Genomic DNA, 21773 nt, shown 5'->3' on the forward strand with positions numbered 1-21773 from the left:
CTACAGAGTAGCAAGACTCGGGTTTTACTATGACATCAGGCTCAAGTACCGGTATAGCTGCAAGACACCCCTCCTCTCGCGTACACAAAGTAATCTAGCACACCTCAACTAGGGGTGTAATCTTTTGGATAGAAGCTATTCTATAGTGGAAGTGACATGAATATTTCAATGGACAATAATCTTTTGATCGAGACGCCCAGAGAATATTTCAACAGCACCTGAACTATAACGTATTGGCAGGTATCACTATTAACTCCGGAATAGCAGCAGCGACTTGGCACAAGAAAAAAGAAAAAAGAAATAGGGGCTCTTCTAGTACACAAACAGGTTGGAACTCAAGTGTTAATGGTGAAAATGGCAAGGAAATTATTAAATGTGTAGCTTCATGCTTATGCTATCAGAAACGTCCACAATCCAACCAAGGTACAATAAAAGAGATGAAACTCTCACCGACTAGGCCCGGCGTCTAATCAGTACAAGCCCTCCTCCTTCTCCAAAAGACCGAAGACGAGCGGCGTGTCAGCCACGCCACGCAAGTACTCGCAAAGCAGCGGGCTCATGCCCTGCGCCGCGGCCCGCGCCGTCCACTCGTCCATGTCCAGGACCTCGACGGGCGCCTTGGTCTCGCGCTCGAGCACGCCGCGCAGGTCCGAGAGCGGAATCACCTCGTCGCCCGACTCATAGAGGTACTTGACGGTGCCGGGCCACGAGTAGTCCTCGTACAGCTCGTCGGTGATCTCCACGGCGACCCGCTCGACCGCGACGAGGTCCAGCCACCCGCTCCACGTGTCCGACACGTCGGGGATGGCTCGGGTCAGTCGCGCGAAGCGGAGCAGGTTGGTCATTAGGTCGGTGTCGGGCGCGCCGGGCCCCGTGATGGCGGAGGGCCGATGGATCCAGATGGGCAGGCCGCAGTGGTCGCTGATCTTCTCGAGGTAGCGCTCGCAGGCCCACTTGGTGGAGATGTAGCCGTTCGCCTTCGGGGCGGCCGGTGGCGGCGGCGGATACCCCTTGACCGACTGCTGGCCCCAGGCTTCCTGGCCCGTCAGCTGGATGAGGCTCGCTGTCGAGACATAATGGAAGGAGAGGTGGTACGGCAAGGAGAGCCGCACGAGCGCCTTGGTGGCCTCCACATTGACGGGCTTCAGGCTGGCGTACGACTTGGCGAAGGAAACGTCGGCGCCGTTGTGGATGACGGCGTGCACTTCGGAGAATATCTTGGCCAAAGCCTCTTCTTCGAGTCCGAAATGGGGCAATGAGAGATCGCCGCGATGGATGACGACTTTGGGAGAGCTGAAAAGCTCCTTGGATAGGGTTTCGACCTCGCGACGAACGGCTAAGCAGTGGATTCTTTCGACCACGCCGCCTTGAAGCAGCTGCCGGAGTATGGCCTGACCCAGGAATCCAGTAGACCCCGTGAGAACAACCGCGCTTGGGCTTCCAAAGAACCTCCGTGTAATGCGTATCTGCGTAAGGCTGGCTGGGACACTCGTTTCCAAGTCCCAGAAGCCGCTATCTTGAGCAGACTGTGACTCCGCATGCTCCTCTTGTAGAGGCATGAGGGATGAGTTGCCTGTTGCCGCTAAATGAGGCACGAGCAGTACTGCCATATCCCCAAGTGTACTTCTCTCAAATAGTTGAAATATCGAGACGGTAGCACCCAAGGTTTGCGCCACAGCGGTACGAAGTCGCACCGACAGCATGGAGTTACCACCAACGTGGAAAAAGTCCGATTCGCTGCTTATCACATGTTGAGAAAGTACATCTTGAGGGATCACCTTTTTCCATAGACTTAGTATCGTGGTCTCTGCGACGCTCAGCTCTTTGCGTCCCTCATTTGCGAGCTGGACATGGGGATCCAACTCCTGGGGTAGGGCGAGAGACTTGAGCGCGACCCGGTCCACCTTGCCCGAAGAATTGGTAGATAGCTTCTCCAGGGGGAAAATTGCACCTGGGAGCATATATCGCGGTAGGGCCAGTCGGTCAAGTATTCCAGAGAGGTCTTGCCCCGGTTGTGAGCCGGCGGCTGGGACACCGAACGCGACAAGATAGTCTGTGCCCGCTGCCTTGGACTCACGAAGAATCACGGCGGCTTCGAGGATCGTGCCCTCGCTTGCTCGGACGATGGCGGATTCGATCTCGGTAAGATCAATGCGAATGCCCCGGAGTTTGATCTGGGCGTCTCCTGCCACCCTAGGGCCCAGGATTAGCGAGCCATCGTCTGGGCTGAGTCGACCGGTATCGCCGGTGCGGTGCAGTCGGGCCCAGCCACTCTTAATAAACTCGTTAGAAGCCCAGCTATCCCGCCTGAATCCACGGGCATCAAGTTCGTTGTGGAGATATCCCGCAACTACCCCTGAGCCCCCAATCGCAATCTCGCCATACACGCCGGCGGGGACTGGTCTCTGGTGGGCATCAAGGATGTAAACAGAGCAGTTGGTCCATATTCTGAAGCCATCTTTTCCATTGGTAGTCTGCTTAAGTGTGCCAGCAGTATCATCAGCCTCTTGCCGGTAGTAGTTCACCTCCTTGCTGTGGCAGCAGAAGGTCACTTCCGTCGGGCCGTAGCAGTCGACGAGGCGCAGGTCGTGCTTGCCGAGCTGGCGAAGGCTTTCGATGAGAGAGTCTCCGATAGGCTCGCCGCCGCTCTGGATCATTCTCCAGTCAGACTTAGCGAGTGCCTGGCTGTTTCCATAGCGGATCCAGCTTGCCAACTCTGACGGAGTGGCTGTCGTGTTACTGATACCCTCCTTTGCAATGATATGGGAAATAGCCTCCGGGTCAGCGCGGAGCTCTTTCGGCACAACGTAAAGGGCGCCACCCATCGACAGGGCGAGGAAAATCTGACACAGGGACATGTCGAAGCTGTAGGAGCTCTGCTGGAGCGTGACAGAGCAACCTTCGGTGTATGAAAGCTCTTCCATCATAGTCTCGATGCTGTTCCGGAAGGATTCATGCTTCATCACGATACCCTTGGGTGTTCCTGTCGAGCCACTGGTGTACATGAGAGCTGCAACAGACGCTGGTTCCGCCGCAACAGGCATTCCACGCGCCTGAGCTCCCGTTTTGACTGTGTCTACGTTGAAGAGTTTCTCGGATGTCATCAACGCGTCGAATCCATGCGTCCCCTCCTCTGTGGACCCGTCAGTCAGTATCAAATCAGGATTGCAATCCCTAACAATTGAATGCAATCGCTCCATCCCCGCCGTAGCGTCAAGAGGCACATAAATAGCCCCTAGGCGCAAAACTGCCAAGAGACAGCAAACCCAGTCCACGGATGGGCTGAGGAAGAAGCCCACTTTGCTTCCATGTTTGATGGGCACTGGTCCATAACTGCTCAAGGCGCCACACAATGCGTCCACTCTGTCTGCCATCTGGGTGTAGGTAAGTGAGATATTCTGGCTGCCTCGCAGAGCAGTCTTGTTTCCATGGCTCTTAGTCATCTGGTCAATTCGATGGATTATTGTCGCAGGCCAGTGCGGTTCGCGGATAGATCCTGTAAAATTCAGTTAGAGGAAAGCGTGGGTTGCGCCGTGGACTAGATCAGATTTGCACTTACCTCTTCCAAGTTCGATGGCAGCTTTCACATCTTCGGCCTTGTACAGGGACGGAGTACTCAGACGAGTTTCCTGGTTGCCGGAAAACGTGGCGAGAAGCCTCTGGTACATGTCTCGGAGCTGAGCCATCTCGTGCTCCCCGTAGTAGACGGATTGACCGCCAAGTATGACTCGGCAGTCGCCACCAGGATTCTCCAGGATGTCGAGCGTCAGGTCGTAGGCAGTCTGGCCCTGTTCGAAAGCGGCGATTTTGCTCTCGCAGCCGCAGAACTGCCGTCGCTCGGATACGCCCGGCCGGTAGTTGACGAGGACTTGGAACAGCGGGCTGCGAGACGTCGTCCGCACGTCGCCGACCTCGTTAACGATCACGTCGAAGGGGACGGCGGAATTGCCGAATGCACGTAGTGACTTGTCGCGTATAGTTTTCACCGCATTTGCGAATGTCTGCCTTGGCGCGCTCTTGAGCAGGAGCGGCAGGAGGTTCAGATACAAGCCTACGCTCTGGAGAGACCCGGGCGCCTGTCGGTTCGCCGAGCTGATCCCGATGCAGAGATCTTCCACATCCAGCAGACGTGTGAGAAGTGTGTAAAAGACGGTGAGATGGAAATGGAAGGGGTTGACCTTCAACTTGCTGCAGGTCGACTGGATCTTGCCGACGGTCGTGGAGTCGAGATACAGGGTCGCCGTGTTGCTCGAATACGCGGTGACTGATGTGCGGGTCTGAGTCTTCGACAAAGGAAGCAGTGGGAGGACTGGAGGTGCCTGGCCCCCAAACTCTTCTTTCCAGAAGGCCAGGCTTTCCTTCCACTGTCCGGATTGATATTCACGACGTTGCATCTCGGCAAAATCGGGATATTGCAGGATGTCTCGAATGTTCGGTGGTCTTTGGGAGTCATAAATGGTTTGTAGCTCCTTAAGGACCACTTCAAGGCTGATGCCGTCCATGTTGATGTGATGGTAACCGATGAGAAGACGGAATGATGAGGATGACCGTTGAAGGAGGATGATTCTCATATTCTCTCCTTTGGACAACTCATACTTGTGTTCTGCAAGAGCCCTGTGCCATTCATCTGCCTCTGCCTCTGCCTTGATGCCGAACGTGTCTAGGACCAGGTGGGAAGAGGCGAGAATCTCCTGCGTCACGCCGTCCTCATCGTCGCCGGTCACGAACCGCGTGCGCAACGCTTCATGACGCTGCCCCACCAGGCGAACAGCTGTCTTGAGCTTCTCGACGTCCAAGGAGCCTTGAATGTCGATGGAGAGGGTGATGTTGAGTGCTGAGGCCCGATCTTCGAGAAATTGCTCCAAGAACCAGAACCTGGATTGTGCAAATGCCAGCGGCGCTTTTCGAACCACGACCGGCATATTTTGACCAAATATTCGGTTCTTGCCAAGACAATCATCGATACCTGAAGCTAATGACTCCGTGGGAGCAGTCTCGGACCGTCGTGGGCCTAGCTCAGCATCGCTTATCTCTGACCAAGACGTGGACGAAGAACTGAGCTTCGAGGCGTCCTGATCTGTAATCGACACATCCCCGTGACTAACGCTTTCTGCGTTGTATGGCGTTTTAGCGGGCGAGGACTGTACTTCGGGTGGCGTTTGGCTATTATTAGCGCGAGGAAGGAAAGTCTCGGGACGTTGAGCTGGCATCCCCTGATTCACGGCCGGTGTTCTGGCGTCTGGAGCCAATGTCTCCTTGGTGGACTGGTCTAAGGAGACATCAAGCTGATTTGTGGGCTGACTTGTGCCGTTTAGTACTCTTTGTTGGGTTGATGCGCTGTTGCTTTGCTTTCCCTTCGAAGACGCCGGTGCTTCAACTTTGTCCATTGTAGCGTTCGGCTTCTGCGCCTTTGGCTTGGACTTGTTGGATAGGCCCTGTACCTCTGGATCGAAATGGGGGATCAGCGAGGGGGGTAACAGCTCTTGTGCCTTAGCCAAAAGCTCGCCTACTGTCGCACCACTGAGAATCTTGAGAACTGGGATCTCGACCTGAAGCTCCTTGATAAACCATGAGCGGATGTCCACGGCTACTAGCGAGTCGATGCCGAGATTGTCTGCCGTCAGGTCCTTAATCTGCCGGCCTTCTTCCACCTGCAAGCTGGATTGCAATTTGGCAGAAAACGCCTCTGTTAATTGTTAGCATTGTCCACCGGAAGGAGAGATATTTCAAAATGTGAGTTGTTCAGGGGGTCACATACCATAGATGATATCGCGTACGTCGTCATGACTTATCGCATCTTGGAGTTGAGCCTTGACCAGGACACCTCTTCGGCTCTTTCCTGTGTTCTCCAGACCATCGCCGGTCTGCACAGGCTTCACGCAATGCTGGAACATGGGGTTGTTGAACCATGTGATATTGTTCTGGAACTCTTCGCTGTCCTCTATCATCATCAGACCAGTAGACAGTTCAGTGTTCCTTCCGTGCTGGGCTTGTCCGGCGTAGATGGCCTCTGCAAACAGGGTGCGGAAGTCCTGTTCCGAGAGCCACAGGTTGCCCACTCTCTGCAAGAACTCCTGCTGGGCCAGAGTGAGTTCTCGGGTCACGTACCCATTGCCGAATATGGCGCCGATGTGGACGACGGATGCGTTAAGACCTCGTTGCCTGCGTTGCGCTGCAAGCCCCGACATGAACATGTTGGCAGAAGCGTAGATAGACTGGCCTGGGTTGCCCGTAACGCACGCCATTGACGAGAAGAAGACAAAGAAGTCGAGCGGAGTGTGATGGAATATCTCCTCCAGTAACAGGCTTCCCTGCACCTTGGGTTTCATGACCTTGTTGACACGTTCCATATCAAGGTCAAGAAACACCGTGTCGTGAAGCACCATGGCGCCTTGAACCACGCCGGCAATGGGAGGTAGCTGTTGCTTGATCTGCGAATAGGCGTTGTGGAGCGAATCACGGTCGCACACATCACTTCCAAGTACACCAAGTTAGCATATGACACATCCATGTCACCATCGAACGGCCGTGATATTCAGCAATCAGGAATTTGTGACTTACGCGGCAATGGTTTGGAGCGTGACCCCCTTGGCTTTCATTTTCCTCAAAAAGCCCTCATTGATCTTTGGGTTTCTGCTGGTAATGGCAATGTATCGAGCTCCCTTTTGCGCAATCCAGTCGCACAGTGAGAGTCCGAGACCCCCGGTCAGACCAACGAGCCAGTACGTCTTGTCACCTTGGAAGCCGATGTGCGTATCAATAGTCTGTATGGAGACTGGTAACTTGTCAGAGAAATACTTCCAGGAAACAATAAACTCTCCCTGGGGACCTGTAGTGCTGTTCAAGATAGAGGGCAAGCTCAGTGTTTGGAGGCTACTATCATTTGCCTTGTTCATTTCGCCGGCCTGTTGCATAACCCTCTGATGTTGTAGACTGTAGCGAGCTTCGGCCAAAGCGGCTCTTACATCATTTCTGCCGTCGGATTTGGGTATGTGGCCAACGGAATAGGTTATGTCAGCCCTGGAGATGGTTTGGCACCTGTCTCGCGACGCATGTTGAGCGATCGCCTCCGTGATGTAATGGTGTTTAGCCTCCAAGTCGATCATGTGAATGTTGACGCCCGGAACCACCATGGGCTGCAGTATGTCAAGAACCTCCGTTCTGGGGGCTTTTGGGTGAACCTGTTGTGCCGATATGTGCATGAAGCTCGCCCCTTTATCAGCTGACAGGCGCTCCACAGTCCTGGCAAAGCGACCGTCAGGGTGCATTGCGATTACCCGAGTACCCGCGGAAACATCAATCAAGGCTGCACGACCCAGCAGGCTGAAGTAGAACGTCTCCAAGGCATCGACCCTATCATCTTCTAAGATATCCAGCCCCGATAGGATAAAGGCTTTCGGGACGACTACCCGGGAAGCTTGTCGCGGAGAGACCGCTAGCACGAGCTCCCCAGAACGGCTGTCATTCCCGAGAATAGCGAAGACGTGGCAATCCTTTGCGATGCGGACTGAACGGTTGATGGAATAAATGACATTTATCTCCATCGTCTCCTCCAAAGGCATGAGTTGGGCCAGGGAACCCTTGTGTTGGTTTATCTCCACTGCCTTGTAGGAACCATCATCAACGTTGCAGTAGAGCTCGACTGGAGATTTGTTAACGTCAACATGTCCGATGATCGAGCGACGCGCCGCTTTGTAACGGTTATTCTGTGCCTGATTGAGTTTGAACCGGGGTACGAAGAGTTTTCCCGTGTCGCTCAAATGGACTTCGGGTTCGATGTTATGCAGGGGGCGAAGGGCAGTGTTGTGTGCGTCTTCGTCCCAGGTCCCAGTCACTTCGAGCCGGAGCAGGCTTTCAGCGATGGCCGATGGACTGAGCGGGACGTCGAGATCTAGGTCTAGAAATTGAAGGCGGAGGTGCAGCATCTCGAGGACGACGGTTCTGCCCAGCCCGACCACCATCCGCGCATACGGATCGCCGGCACGGACGCCCCGAGTGACCCAAAGTACGTTCGTCGATGTTCTAAAGATCTTCTGCAATCCTTGGAGCTTGGACGCTGTGAGTGACTTGAATACCGGCTCGTCAATGTCAGAAAGACAAAGGACACTGCCTCCGACGACCAGGTCCCCATCTTCGATGTCTAGGGGCGAGCTGACGAATTTGATGTTTCTACAATGTGAGGTCAAGGCTCCTTGGATGTCTTTGGCCAGTGCTGCACTGTCAGATCCGCCGCCGCCAATAATGACGAGTCGGGGAATCAGGGCGTGTTCGTTCGACTGATCCAGGGGCTGTCTGAGAAACGAGACATTTTCGTCAATGGCCTGTGAGACGATGACCGAGAGTGGGACGGGAAGCTTGGGTTCATGGGGGACCACGGTATCGATTCCAGAGAACCCGGTCTGTTTCAGAAGCCGTTGCCACTCCTCCAGACCCACGCAAGGAGACAGAGCGCGTCCGTCGTCGTAGCCGAGCCACCACCCCGGCAGCCCGCCGAACAAGAGCCCGAACCGCATCTGTTCATTCTCGGTGATCTCGAGCAGCAGCAGGTATCCGCCCGGCTTGAGCAGTCTCCGCACGTTCTGCAACGTCTGCGTCAGGTCCCGCGTGGCATGAAGCACCAAGGATGCGATGATGACGTCAAAGGATCCCTCTGCGAAGCCCTGGTCGACGATGTCTTTCTCGATGTCGAGAACGCGGAAGGCCATCTTCGCACTGGACGAAGAGAAGACTTCGGCGGCCTTTTCGAAAAAGCCGCTCGATATGTCAGTGAACGTGTAGGACGCATACTGGTCGTCAAGTTCCTTGAGGAACGACTTGGTGGCACCGCCGGTGCCGGCGCCAATCTCAAGTACGTGCATGTGCGGGTGAGAGTGGCCAATCTGGCTGGCAAAAGCTGCAAGGTAGGCAGTGTAGCGGGGCATACCCTCGGCATGGACGTAGAAGTCGTTCAACTTGTTATCCTGCACCATATGTTCTAACATGGTGGTTTCGCCCCGGATGACGGCCGAGATATTCTCGCCCACGGCACGCATGAGCCTCAGGTCGGCGTTCTCGGGGTACTTGTCCAGGATCTCTGCAATGGTCTCTGTGGTATCACTGATCCATTCAGCCCGCGCGAACCGGCTGGATCCCGACGACGCACTCAGAAGTACATGGTCAACGTACGCGAACAGCCGCTTCTGGTGCCATTCCAAATCCATACGCTTCATGGACGGAATGGCATCGTTCAGTGTGCGGAGGTAGAAATAAGCGACCCTCTCTAGAGAAAATAGCAAGTCTTCCTTGAGCTCCGGCACCGTAGTACGGGCTACGATAGTCTCGCTATCGGGCCTGCCGACATCCCATGTCAACTCGGTGAAGATGCTAAGCTCGGTTGACTCAATCGGGCCGGCGAGTGGTCGTGTCCGGAGCCCTTCGAGCTGGATAGCCTTGGAGGAGAAGCCCGTATGGGGTGAGTAGATGTTGGCGTCGCCGGACAAGCTCCTGGCGGTGCTCACCGAGGCGGTCGCGTCGAATGGTACGTCGATCGCTTTTCCGGAAAACTCGAGACAGTGCATGGGGTTCACGATGAGTCTCCCGATACTCGTGGGCAGATAAATCGAACGTAACATACTGTCGCCAGGGAAGCAGAACGCTAGCATGATAGACTGGATAGCGGAGTCCAGCAAAGCAGGATGTACCAGCAACGGTGCATCTTCGTCGTCTTCCGGGCCCTGAATCAAGCCTTGGGCTGATCCTAGTCTTCGTCTCAGTTTCTTAAGGGCGCGGAAGGGTCCAGAGTACCCAAACCCCAGTTTTCCTAGGGCATCATAGAACCTGTCCTCTTCGACATCCAGAAGCGCATATTCACCATCGTCGCTGGTCTTTGGGGGTAGGATGTCGTGATCACCTTTTCCAACGATAATGTGAACCTGGCAGTTGGCATGACTGACCATGTCCAAGGTGTCGTTGTTCGGGGTCGAGCAAAACGAGAAGCGGGCATTGACCTCCGTCTGACCGCCGTTCTCTCTACGGGAGATGTCACCCAGAATGGTCGTAGCGTCTAGGCCGGAGTCCTCATCGTCGAACACCATGGCGTGTCCGACCTCAAAGTCTCGTAGCTCAATGGACTGGATGTTGCCGTCGTCGACACAGGCACGCAAGCAAGCTTCTATGCACAAGGATACATAGCCCGCGCAAGGGAAAACAGTCTGCCCTTGGACTTGGTGTCCATCGAGCCAGCCGATTTCACTGCGCTTGAAGATATTCCGCCATTGCATGTGACCAGGCGTCCCATCTAGGACTCGACGTCCGAGGAGCTGGTGCGGCCGGTCCTGCCTTGTCCGGAAAGCCCGCGAGAGCCGGGATTCATGCCAGAACGTCCGTTCATGGTCCCACGGATATGTCGGTAGGTCTTTGAGTGGAAGAGAGCTTTGGGTGGCGAGCTGTCTCCCCGATGCGTATTTCTCATAAGCCGGGAGGTCGACCACGCCATCTCCGAACATCTTCCACATAAAACCCAGGGCCATGGAAAATGATTCAACACTGTTCTTATCGCGTGTCATCACACCAGTATAGGGGATATCTTGCCCGGGTGCGTACTCTTGCACTGTGATCTCATGAATTAGCATCTGTTTGAAAGAGAGAGAAAGGGAGATAGTCGTCTATGAGAAACAGATCTCATGCCATTTCTCGGATCTGCACTTACTAGATTGTTTGACAGGCCCCTTCAGTGCCGGATGTGGTCCCACCTCAACACCAACATCGAACGTACGCAGCCGTCCACTTGAGCTGTCGCAAAGAAGATATTGCAGTGCGTCTGAGAACCGCACTGGCTGTACCAAGTTGGAAGCCCAGTACGAAGGGCCCAAGCCCCCTGGGGTCGGGATATCGGCAATGTTGCAGGCGGAGACGCTCGACACCCACAGGCAATCTGCGTCAGCATTGCCGGTGAGCGACTGGATGCCACACTGCTCTAGAGAGCGTGTGTACGCCTCGGCGCACGCCTGCATGTGATGAGAGTGGTAGGCACGATCAACCTGTAGCAGACGAGTGAACTTCTTCTCCTCGTCCAGGACAACCTTGATCTCCTCGATGGCCTCGGCGTCGCCAGAGAGCGTCACGCTGGAAGGGGAGTTGCTTGCCGCCACACAAACGCGACCTTCGAAAGCAGGTAGTGCACATAGCTCTGCCGCGTCTTCGTACGATGTACCCACAGCCAACATGGCCCCCTTTCGCACCACCGATTTCAAGTGCAGGCCTCGGTAGTACGCTATGCGTATGGCGTCGTGTGCACTCAGGTAGCCGGATGCATACGCCGCTCCAATTTCGCCGGAAGAGTGTCCTACCACCGCTGAGAACTGTACACCGGCGGCCCGGAGGAGTTCGACAAGCATAATCTGCACAGCCGTGCACAAAGGCTGTGACAGTGACGCAGTCCCTACCTCCGAGATCCCCGCGGGCGCAAGTAGTTGGTCACGAAGCGACCATGATGGCATATCGTGACGGGGTAGCGACTGCAGACTTCGATCCAATTGCTGGAGAATACCGTCTGCCGCCGCTGAGTTTTCGATAAGGTCAGCCCCCATGCGAGGCCACTGGGCGCCTTGTCCAGTGAATACCCCGAGGACTTTCAAATTTTCGCCTGCCACAAGGGGCTTTCGTACTGACGGCTCAGAAGATTCTCCAGGAGATTGTATAGCTTGATCTAGCTTGTTGATGAGGTCCTGAATGCTCCTGGCTGCTGGTATCACTGTGCGACAAGCCAGCGTCGTCCGACGGCTAGAAAGCGTCCAAGCAAGATCCTCGAGCGTGATGCTGTTAATTGGCTGGGTCTTGGACGCCAGGTACTCTTTGTAACCTCCCAGCATGGAAATGAGAGTGCTTTGCGTCGCAGCCGAGAAGATATATGGTGAGAAATTAGAACCAGCTCCGGCGACACCGGTAGAACTATCACCATCAAAATTCCGGTGGGAGTCGACGCTCTCGAGTATTGCATGGCAGTTAGCTCCGCCGAATCCGAAGCTATTGACACTTATTCTTCGTGCTCCATTTCCGGGTAGCTTTGGCCATGGCTGGGCTGCGGATAATATCTTGAGATTCTGGTAGAACGGTGTGATATTCGGATTCAACTTGTCGAATAACAGATTTGGTGGCAGTTCCCCAGACTGCAGGGAAAGCGAAGCCTTGATCACAGCCGCTAGACCGGCCGTACCTTCTGTGTGACCAACCACCGTTTTGATAGAGCCGACAAAAAGGGTGCCATTGGCCTCTTCAGGTGTGAGATTCAGGTCTCGCCCATAAAATGCAGAGCTTATTGCTTCAGCTTCGATCGGGTCACCCGCTGGGGTTCCTAAACAATGAGCACCAAAAACGTCAGCACCGCCGTCACTCTTCGCGCACGAAGTCTGGGTTATTGTAAAATAGTACGCACCGGTGCCATGGGCTTCAAAGTACTGAGGCCGATCGCTCAGCTTGCTGATGTCTAAGCCAACCCGGCTATACGTGGATCGAATCAAGCGCGCCTGGGCTGCCGCACTTGGCATGGTTATTCCTGGAGTTTTGCCGTCCTGGTTGACACCAGTCTCGCGTATCACACACTCGATGTGATCATGATCTGCGATCGCTTTGCTTAAAGGCTTCAGCACTATGGCTGCAACACCTTCCCCACGAGCGTATCCATCGGCATTGGCATCCCACATGCGACTACGCCCCGTAGGGGAGAGCATCTGGAGTTTACTCTCGGCGATGTACTGCTCGGGTCCCAGGATTAAGTTGGACCCTGCCACCTATAAACCGCATTAGCAGAATCCCGTGATGGTGTGTCTGGGTCAAGTCATTTACATACCACAGCAACGCCGGACTCGCCTGCCCGTAACGTCTGCACGGCCTGGTGCATGGCGATCAGGCTAGAGGAGCAAGCTGTATCGATCGTCATGGAGGGGCCGTGCCAGTCGAAGAAGTAGGAGAGGCGATTACTCAGGATACTCCTCGCCGTTCCAGTCGCAAAGTACGTGGGGAAGGTCTCAACGTCACGGCCAATCAGGTCGGTATAGTCGGCGCTCATGACACCCACATAGACGGCGGTGTCAGAGCCCTGTAATCGTTTTATCGACATACCGGCAGCCTCGAGGCTTTCGTAGACAGTCTCCATAAGCAGACGCTGCTGTGGATCAATTGAGTTGGCCTCAGTAGCTTTGATGCTGAAGAACTGAGCATCGAAGCGGCGCAGATCATCGTCGAGCAGGTAGGAGTGCTTCACGTTACTTGTTCCATGGTGGGAATTCTGAGGGTGATAGAACCCGTCAGCGCTGAATCGGTCCTCCGGGATCTCCTTCAGGAGATCGCGTGGTTCACGAAGCAACTCCCACAACTTGGACGGGTTATTACAGCCGCCGGGAAAGCGGCAGCCAGTACCGATGATGGCGATAGGCTCAGGGGGATTCGACATCTTGTCCGTAAGGGGTGGAGCTGGGATAGATCAGAAATAGTAGGTGATTAGAATCATATGCTACAAATAGACGTGACTCGTTGCCGTAAAAGTATTTAAGAGGGAATTGCAGTAGACAACTGAAAGTTGTACTAGGTGTCAAATACTGTGTAGATTACATCAGAAAACCCTTGTGCTAATAGAAAAAGGTCAAACCTACTGTCCTAGGGAAAGGAGATTCTAGTACCGGTAACTTGTTCTATAAGGGTTTCTCGACATCTACCTATCGGATATGGGTTCGGTGGCCACGAAAACCGCTATATCTGACAGTTCGGGCGTACTCGGCAGTGTCCATCCAATCAGCGATATTAAAGGGGCTCTCTAAGCCTTTCTCATAGTTGATGAAGGTCACAGCTTGCAACATTTATGTGTAGAGAGATCGCATGAATTAGGTATACCGCACATAGTTCAGCAGAAAACAGAAAGTCACGGTAATATCAGAGCATCTAATACATCAAAGTCAAACATATCTTGCTCATAGTGATTGGCCATATGTTTTGAGATGTGTGATACATAAACGACAGTTGCATAACTGCAATAAAAAAATGTGCATGCGAATAGTCTCCATGACTAATTACCAGTGCATGGAACCAACCATTGTTCAGGTGGAAAATACCAAGTCACGTGTACCCGTCAGGTAAGTGGTAAATCACATTCCATATTGTTGATGTCAGAAGTCGGACTTGCGATCGGCGAGCCCAGAAGCTAACGAATCGGAGTGCCGAAACGTACTTGATCACACTTTCGCCGACTCCGAAACCAGGGGAATTTACGAAAGCGTACCAGACATCGCATGGAGCAACAAACTTTCAACTCGTAGTTGCAGAACAGTGTTATCTTCTCAAATGGCTCCGGCTCCGCCCATTTTGCATCAAGTCGACCCAACCGAAATATACACTATACTATACTGCCCAGAAACTGCCCAGCATGTCGTGGAGAATCCGCACCAATATCGTCGAGCCGTACATGGTTTTACGGCAGAGCCTGGCGCCTTTGAAACTGTCTAGATGGCAGTTCACCAAGCTTGTGGTGAAGACTATGTTATTCGGGTCACTGTCTCAGACTCTTGTCTTTGTTGCGATCGCCTCATTAATCCTCTGGGTAACGTTCCAAACATTGTTCAGCCCAAAGGGCCCGCGGATGCCCCGTGGCCTTCCGACCGTGAGGCGAAATGACTCGCATTACGAAGACGTTGTTAAAGAAGGAAGAGTAAAGGTGAGAAGCGGGCTGATATCCGATTTGAAGAATATGAGGAAGCTAATAGAAACATGTAGCATCCTGATGAACCATACCTCGCGGTCAACAAGCGCCACAGCTTTGTCATATACCCTCCTCTGTGCTTCAACGAGCTGAAGCGCCTTCCCGAGCATACGGCCTCGGCCAAAGGCTTCTTTCATGCCGCCAACTATGGTGACTGGAGCTTGATTGGCACCGAGACGCCCTCGCTCCTCAAGACCATTATGGCCGATCTGACCAGGTCGTTGCCTGCACGCGTATACAATCGGCAACAGGACACTCGCGCTTCGTTCGAGGCAGTCGTCGGCTACTGCCCCGACTGGAAGCCATTCAACATGTTGATGACTGCTTTTGAGGTCGTTGCTCAGATCAACGCGTGCTCCTTTGTGGGCAGAGAACTGGGATGCAACCGCAAATGGGTGCGGGCCGTCATGATGTCGCCCCTTGTTATTCACGTCGCCGTCACGCTGCTGAATGCTTGCCCACGGCTTCTTAGGCCCTTGATGAAACCCATCCTCTTCCTTCCCACGCTGAAGAATCAGTGGGACATGAAAAGGCTTCTGGTGCCTACAATCCAGAAGGACTTGAAAGGGTTTCAAGAGGCGCCTAACAAGAGGGAGCTGATCCAGCCAAATCCGGAAGGAGACATCCCTTTCACTGCCTTCTTACTGTCACGGTACAAAGCTGCCGAGGCAACCATCAAGCAGTTGGTGACTGATTATGTGCTCGTAAGCTTCGACTCGACACCCTCGACTGCTTCAGCGTTCTATCACATCCTTTGCGAACTCGCTCAGCGCCCAGAGGCGATCTTGATCTTGCGTCAGGAGCTCGACGAGATGATGGTTGACGGAAAGCTACCTGCGACCCATCTTCAAGAGCTTAAGCGAATGGACAGCTTCCTGCGCGAGTCCTTTCGTTTGCACCCCGTCAGTCTTTGTAGGTGGTTTCCACACAGCCCATGACAACCCATTTTAGCAGCCCTTTTGAACTGAAAGATCTCGGCTAACACCGACCTACAGTTACCCTACAGCGATATATCGAGAAGCCGGTCAAGCTATCCGTGGGACCGACGATCCCCGCGGGCACCATCGTCGGCATCGACGCGCAGGCCATCAACCGGTCCCCGAGCTGTGGGAGGACCCGGACAAGTTCGACATGGACCGCTTCCGCCGCCTGCGCGAGAAATCGGACAACGACAACCGTTTCCACTTCCTGACCACCGGCTCCGACTCGCCGGGCTGGGGAGATGGGACGCAAGCATGCCCGGGCCGCTTCTTCGCGACCAGCACGCTCAAGATCGCGCTGGCGCACGTTCTTCTGAATTACGATGTCCGTCTTCCGGAAGGCACTCTGCCCCTTGACATAACGCCCTTGGCGAACGGTACATTCAAGCCGGATGATAAGGCTACAATCATGTTTAAGTCTAGGACGTAAATCCATTACTGAGAAGTTCAAGGTCGTGGTAACGAGAGTCATGGGAGGGAATTTCAAGTTACCGCTGGGATTGGGTGATTGTATTTAGTTGCAACCGAGAAGAAATATGTCGATGTATCTCTAGGCCCCAGGGGATGTCGAATAATGATAGCGTTTGCTTCGCTTCGATATTAATTAATTCGACTGCATGTTTACCTTCATGTTGCCATACACGTAGGTTCTGTCCCCTTACGGGTCCTGACATGGAGAACATACCATAATCATACACATACTCATAGGTTGAGTTAAGTGATGTGCATTGCTTATCAATGAGTCGAGTTAATGAATCACTTGCCACTCTCAATATTCTCGATTACATCATACCGATACAGAAATCACCAAGCCCGGTTTCAATAGTTACTTGTTTCTGATGATCGACGGATGACTAGACGAATACGAAACGACGAAGGTACACAATTCATACTTGAGCTTGCCACTCCATTGACTGCGAATATATCCTTAGTCCAACCTCCTTATACGTATTTTGACATCTGTGTCTGGCCTCATATTGTTATCATAGAAGGTATCAGGTGGACGTTGCGTGCTTCCGTCTTCCAACGTGACTTCGTACTTGGTCATGAACAGGATGAGCATGAACTTGACAACGAGCGCATTGAGAAAGCGGCCGGGGCAGGCGTGCTGCCCTGTTCCGAAATTCAGGGATATGTCCGAGACAGAAGCATAATGAAACCTATTGGCGTCGACGGTGTCGCGGAGGTGCAAATAGCGGTAGCCGTCAAACCGATCGGGGTTGGGATAGTTGCTTGGGTCATGATGTACGCCGTCGGCGTCGAACAATATGGTTGTCCCAGAAGGAATGTGTAAGCCGTCCTTGAATGTGTGTGGCTTGAGGGTATATCGCTGGCCGGTGACTGGCGGGAAAGTCTTGGGTTAGCAGTCAACCCCGTAATGAAGTTATGTTTGAATGTAACACTCACTAAACCCGATGGGGTTCTTTCGGCTGCTTTCTTTGATGAAGCTGTCAAGCTTCCGCATGATAGCCACATCCTGCAGTGTCCATTTGCCACCACAAGACTGCACCTTGGCAAGGGTCTCGCGCACTTCGGCCTTGATTTCCTGATGGTACTCGGGGTGTGCGAACCAGTCAAACAGGAATGAGTTTATAGAACCCGCCGTGGTGTGTATAGACGCCATGGACAGGAACAATTCCTGGTCGACAATACTGGCAAGCGACGTATCCGTCGACTTTCGTCCGAGAAGCCAGAATACTGTGTCCTTGAAAAGCCCATCATATGTCGAGATACTGGGACCTAGACGGGTTCGGACCTCCTGTTGCCGTTCGTTATAGATGGGCCTAAGTAGCCTAGCAGCATCGGCTCGTATCTGTGTCAGCTGCTTTCGTGCCGAAGTTCTCCATCGAGATAGCCACCGCCAACGCGGTGTGTACTGTTGACGAATTGCCTGTGCCGCCCCAAATACGGCATACGTCGCTTCAACCACGATTCGCTGCCATTCCGGGTTCCGGCAAAGAAGAGGTCCAACCAGGGCGTAGGAGACAGTACGCGCCACCACTCCACAGAGGAAAGCATAGGCTGGTACCGTCTGCCATTCATATGAGATTGTTTCCTCAAGATAGGTCGTGGTCTCCTCCCAAAGCCCGGTGACCATGTTACCTGGCGTTTTTCAGCTTACGAACCTCCGTTGTCAAAGCAAGGCATTGTAGATAGAGGCTTACCTAGATTCTTATTCAAGTCATCTTTTATCACCAGGACGGACGCATCTGTTTGCTGTGGTCCGTGGCTATACTTCAAGAGGTACGCCTTCTCTGAGAAGACATCGAAACTAAATAGTGTCTTGGGTGCACGCTTGACTTCGTCCAGGTACTTCATTGGAAGAAATACCTGAGGACCCATCTCGCCGATAGGGTTTCGCATCTGAAATGGGATACCATGGCGGAGATACTTCTCATATCCCAGTTGGAGGAGAGTGCGGGTCTCCCGTGTATATCGACCTTGGTCGTTGGACCCTTCAAACTGCACTATGGGGATGTGTTTCAAGTCTTCTTGGGTCAGTGGCCGGTTCCAGAGAAAGATGGGAACAAAGGTGATACCGAGCAGTGCTCCTATCACCACAGAGATAAGTGGATCGATCATGGTTGCTTATGTCTTCCAATGTAAACGCAGAGTCAGATAGCGACTGTTTGGTAGCTCTGGTGAGTAATGTAAAGCCACCCTGCTATTCTTGAATAATGGGACATCCTCTAGTGATGAAGAAGAGGTGACTCAGGGAGCTCAAGCATGTTCGGAGGGGAGCTCGGGGGTCGGCGATGGGGCTCATTCTTGCCAATAGGAAGCGATGTCAGATTTGCCGCTCCCCTTTACTATAGCGGTACGAGCGTTTCAAGTAACCTATCAGCTAGTTCCCATCAATCACTACAACTAGTTTCTCCCCTGACACTTGCTTGTTCTTTAGCATGCTAACCCCCTCAAGTACGCCCTGGAATCTACCCCCGACCTCTCTAAGTGGATGAGTTCTTAATTTTCCATGATCAAGCAGGTGTTGCACGGTCTGGTACCAACCCACTCCGAACTCGCGCATCTCCGGGTCTGCGTCTCGTTCGTAGCCATAATCCAAAGCAAGCCGGTGGCCTAGCAGAGCCGGCCCCATGACAAAGGCCACCTTGATCGTCTTGCGATCGAGCACGTAGTCCGGGTACATCTCCAAACACGCGTATCGGCCGCCCGTTCGGCCCATGGCGGTGTAGCAGAGAGCGATGCTCTTCACGTCGGTGAACGGGTCCAGCACATGCGCCAGCGTGTTGCGGGTGTAACTCTTGATCTTCTGGGCACACTCGGGGTCGTGGTAATCAAATACCTCCTCCGCGCCGTAGCCCCGCACGAGATCGTTGTTCTTGGGCGAGCAAGTGGCGATGGGGCGGTGGCCGGTTCTTTCGTTTCGCGCAATGCGACCGCTTGTAAGCGACCGAGACCTTTTGGGGGATGATTACGGGGAGCCAAACAAACTCACAGGCGAAGAAGCTGCACTGCCATGGTACCTACAGACGAGCTACCCCCGTGGACGAGGACCAGAAGCGGCTTGGCCGCAGGTTCTCTCGGCGTTCCAGGCAGGGCCAACGCCTTGAACAGAGCCATGCCGAGTGTGGCCAGGCCCGTGCCGCCTAGTCCAGCCGCCTCGAGGAAGGTCATCTGGGGCGGCATCTTGAGGGTGAATTCGGACTCGGAGGCAATGTAGTCGGCAAACGCCCCTGATTGCGCCATGAGGGGATTCGACCCATGCACGGCGCCACATACTCGGTCGCCGACACCGAAGCCGAAGACGTCCGATCCGACGCCGACAACGGTTCCAGCAAAGTCACATCCGTCCACGGCACCGGGGCAAGGAAACCGCTCGTGCATCTTGTAGTCGCAGGGGTTGATGGCGACAGCTTTGGTTTTGACAAGGATCTCGCCTGGCTTGACTGTTGGCATCGGTGCATCGTGTTCGATTCGGAGGTTATGGTCATCCCCTTCCACCACCGCAGTCCGTTTCGTCGGGAACTCCATAACGGATACACTGAGAGGGGGTGTGAAGGAGGAGCATGAACCGCTATGCCAAGGTTGAGGAGTTTCAGGCTGTCTGGTCTGTAGTATAGTTACGGATTTCGTGGTATATCATTGTCAGCGCACTGGGATGATTCGGATTCCCTCTCGCCACTCAGCCGGCCGAGCTATAATAGGTCACAGCTCCGATGCCGATTGATCGGCCTGCCTTGAAAACACCCGCCTTGAATTCAAAGCTCCTCAATTCAGAGCTGATGAAATGTTGCATCAGCTCACTGCTTCAATATCGCTGTTTGCGATTCAGGGTTACTACGTTCCAACATTTGAATACTTTCAGAGGCTCTCTCATCACGCAGGCGCCAGATATACGAGATGGTAGCTTATGTCTATATTTTTCTTTGCCTAGCAGCCTCTGTGCGGGCTTCCAGTAACATCTGGCCGGAACCATGGCCGATACACTGGCATGATGCTGCCACCAACGGTTTCGCTGGGGACCTAGAGCCCGGCCTGCTCATGGAAGCGCACACCGAAGAGTCGTCATGCGACGTCAGCGACCTGACCGCATTTGAGATGGCCAAGGGTAGGCAGAACGTGGACTTCACACGAGATGCCATAGAAAATTTCGAATTCCCCAAGATCCGCCCCCTTAACTCATCAGCTGGAGAGCAGTGGGAGTTCGACGGCGTCTCGGAGGACGGGATGCAATCTTTCGTCTTCGGGTTCTACCGTGACCCCAATTACGCCATCCTCGGCACTGGAAACTTTCGCCTGTCGATGGAGTTTGCGTTTGCCAACCGCACCCGCTTCTACGAGGTCTACTATCCTGACCATTCTGTCGTGGAGTCATGTGCCCAAGGCACCAGGGGCGTGTGGTACGACGTAAAGGATGGGTACAAGTTCTCCTTCCTTGTCAATGCGGAGATGAGCGAGGCTGTTGTAACCATGAAGTCCGACACCTTGGACGGGAAAGCCTTCATCCAGTCCAAGGCGAAGCCCATTACTGCCGATGGACAAGTCTGGCCGGCTCAAAACGGGTCGACGGAACCGGTTCGCCATTGGCACTGGTCACAGCCAATTCCTGCAGGTACGGTCGATCTGGATGTCAACATCAAGGGACGCAGAGTGGTCTGGGCTGGAATGGGTGGCCACGAAAGGTTCTGGTCTGCATTTAGGTAATACTTTCATCTCTTGAGTCCCTGTTTGTAATCAGCCATTCAGGAAACACTGACACGGTACGATGTTATATTTAGCTGGTTCACTTGCTTGACAAATCTTCAAGCAGTGCGAGCTAAGCTGGGCCCCTATGTCTTGAGCTTCTTTTCGTTCGGTTCAAATCTCGAGAAAGGGCATAGTCATCAGTCCGTAGTCTTGTTCAAAGACGGCGCTCCAGTATTCCAGTCCATACGCTCTAGCACTTCGACGACTGAGGATTATGTCCTTGCCTCCAAGACATATGGTGGCACCGTCACGGGCACACTCAAAGACAAGGTGACCGGCTTCCAGTTGGAACTCGTCTCGCCGTCGCATCGACGGCACTACACTTTCTTCGTGGAGCATGTCAACTTGGGGTTCGAGTATATACTTGGCGAGGGTGTAGGGGGAAGCGGTTTCTCGGGGCTTGCCCGAGGTGGGCACGTGGGGTTGGATCAGTACGAGGGTGTTGCTCTCAGCGAGGCTCTCACCTTTCCTCAGAACTCGCCACTCTTTCGGAGCAACTATGTGGAATAGGATATATTTTATTGCCAGTTTCAATAACATGAGTTGCAGCTAGCCTTTCAAAGTAAACACACCCTGAGCGTGCCGTTCCTTAGCCTTCTTGCGTATTTGCCCACGAACAAAGCATTCTTTGTTCTTTGTAGGTTCGATGTTAGGCTGCCAAGCCAACAAAACGAAACCTACAAACAAAGCATCGCATCTCCTTTTTACCCACAGTACCAAAATCGTATCAAGGCACCCCACACTATCTTTCAAGTTGCTTAATAACCCATTTTGACGTCGCTCTCCGTTCATCTCTCATCTCAAACTGACGTTCCAATTTCTGCCTCTAGCCGTGTCATACTCGTGACATCAGTTAG

The 21773-nt window shown here is 53.6% G+C and overlaps 5 protein-coding genes across 5 annotated transcripts; 2 read left to right on the top strand and 3 right to left on the bottom strand.

Annotated features, from left to right (window-relative positions):
* Positions 1 to 470: 470 nt before the first annotated feature.
* PG998_010711 (uncharacterized protein) lies at positions 471 to 13429 on the bottom strand (the record flags this gene model as incomplete). Its single annotated transcript, XM_066877527.1, has 6 exons — positions 471 to 3496; positions 3560 to 5686; positions 5759 to 6474; positions 6562 to 10588; positions 10688 to 12767; positions 12827 to 13429. 6 exons carry the CDS (start codon positions 13427 to 13429, stop codon positions 471 to 473), a joined length of 12579 nt encoding a protein of 4192 aa, XP_066726581.1.
* A 966-nt stretch (positions 13430 to 14395) lies between these two features.
* Positions 14396 to 16138, top strand: PG998_010712 (uncharacterized protein; the record flags this gene model as incomplete). The annotated part of the gene is made up of 3 exons (XM_066877528.1): positions 14396 to 14683; positions 14743 to 15640; positions 15735 to 16138. 3 exons carry the CDS (start codon positions 14396 to 14398, stop codon positions 16136 to 16138), a joined length of 1590 nt encoding a protein of 529 aa, XP_066726582.1.
* Positions 16139 to 16636: 498 nt separating this feature from the next.
* Positions 16637 to 18291, bottom strand: PG998_010713 (uncharacterized protein; the record flags this gene model as incomplete). The annotated part of the gene is made up of 3 exons (XM_066877529.1): positions 16637 to 17049; positions 17116 to 17811; positions 17874 to 18291. The coding sequence occupies 3 exons, from the start codon at positions 18289 to 18291 to the stop codon at positions 16637 to 16639; spliced, it is 1527 nt and encodes a 508-aa protein (XP_066726583.1).
* Positions 18292 to 18553: 262 nt separating this feature from the next.
* Positions 18554 to 19701, bottom strand: PG998_010714 (uncharacterized protein; the record flags this gene model as incomplete). Its single annotated transcript, XM_066877530.1, has 2 exons — positions 18554 to 19127; positions 19166 to 19701. 2 exons carry the CDS (start codon positions 19699 to 19701, stop codon positions 18554 to 18556), a joined length of 1110 nt encoding a protein of 369 aa, XP_066726584.1.
* A 369-nt stretch (positions 19702 to 20070) lies between these two features.
* Positions 20071 to 21426, top strand: PG998_010715 (uncharacterized protein; the record flags this gene model as incomplete). Its single annotated transcript, XM_066877531.1, has 2 exons — positions 20071 to 20870; positions 20949 to 21426. 2 exons carry the CDS (start codon positions 20071 to 20073, stop codon positions 21424 to 21426), a joined length of 1278 nt encoding a protein of 425 aa, XP_066726585.1.
* Positions 21427 to 21773: the final 347 nt, after the last annotated feature.

The sequence above is a fragment of the Apiospora kogelbergensis genome, assembly GCF_038363985.1.
Source record: "Apiospora kogelbergensis strain CBS 113332 chromosome Unknown utg000007l_segment0_segment0, whole genome shotgun sequence".
Lineage (NCBI taxonomy): Eukaryota > Fungi > Ascomycota > Sordariomycetes > Amphisphaeriales > Apiosporaceae > Apiospora > Apiospora kogelbergensis.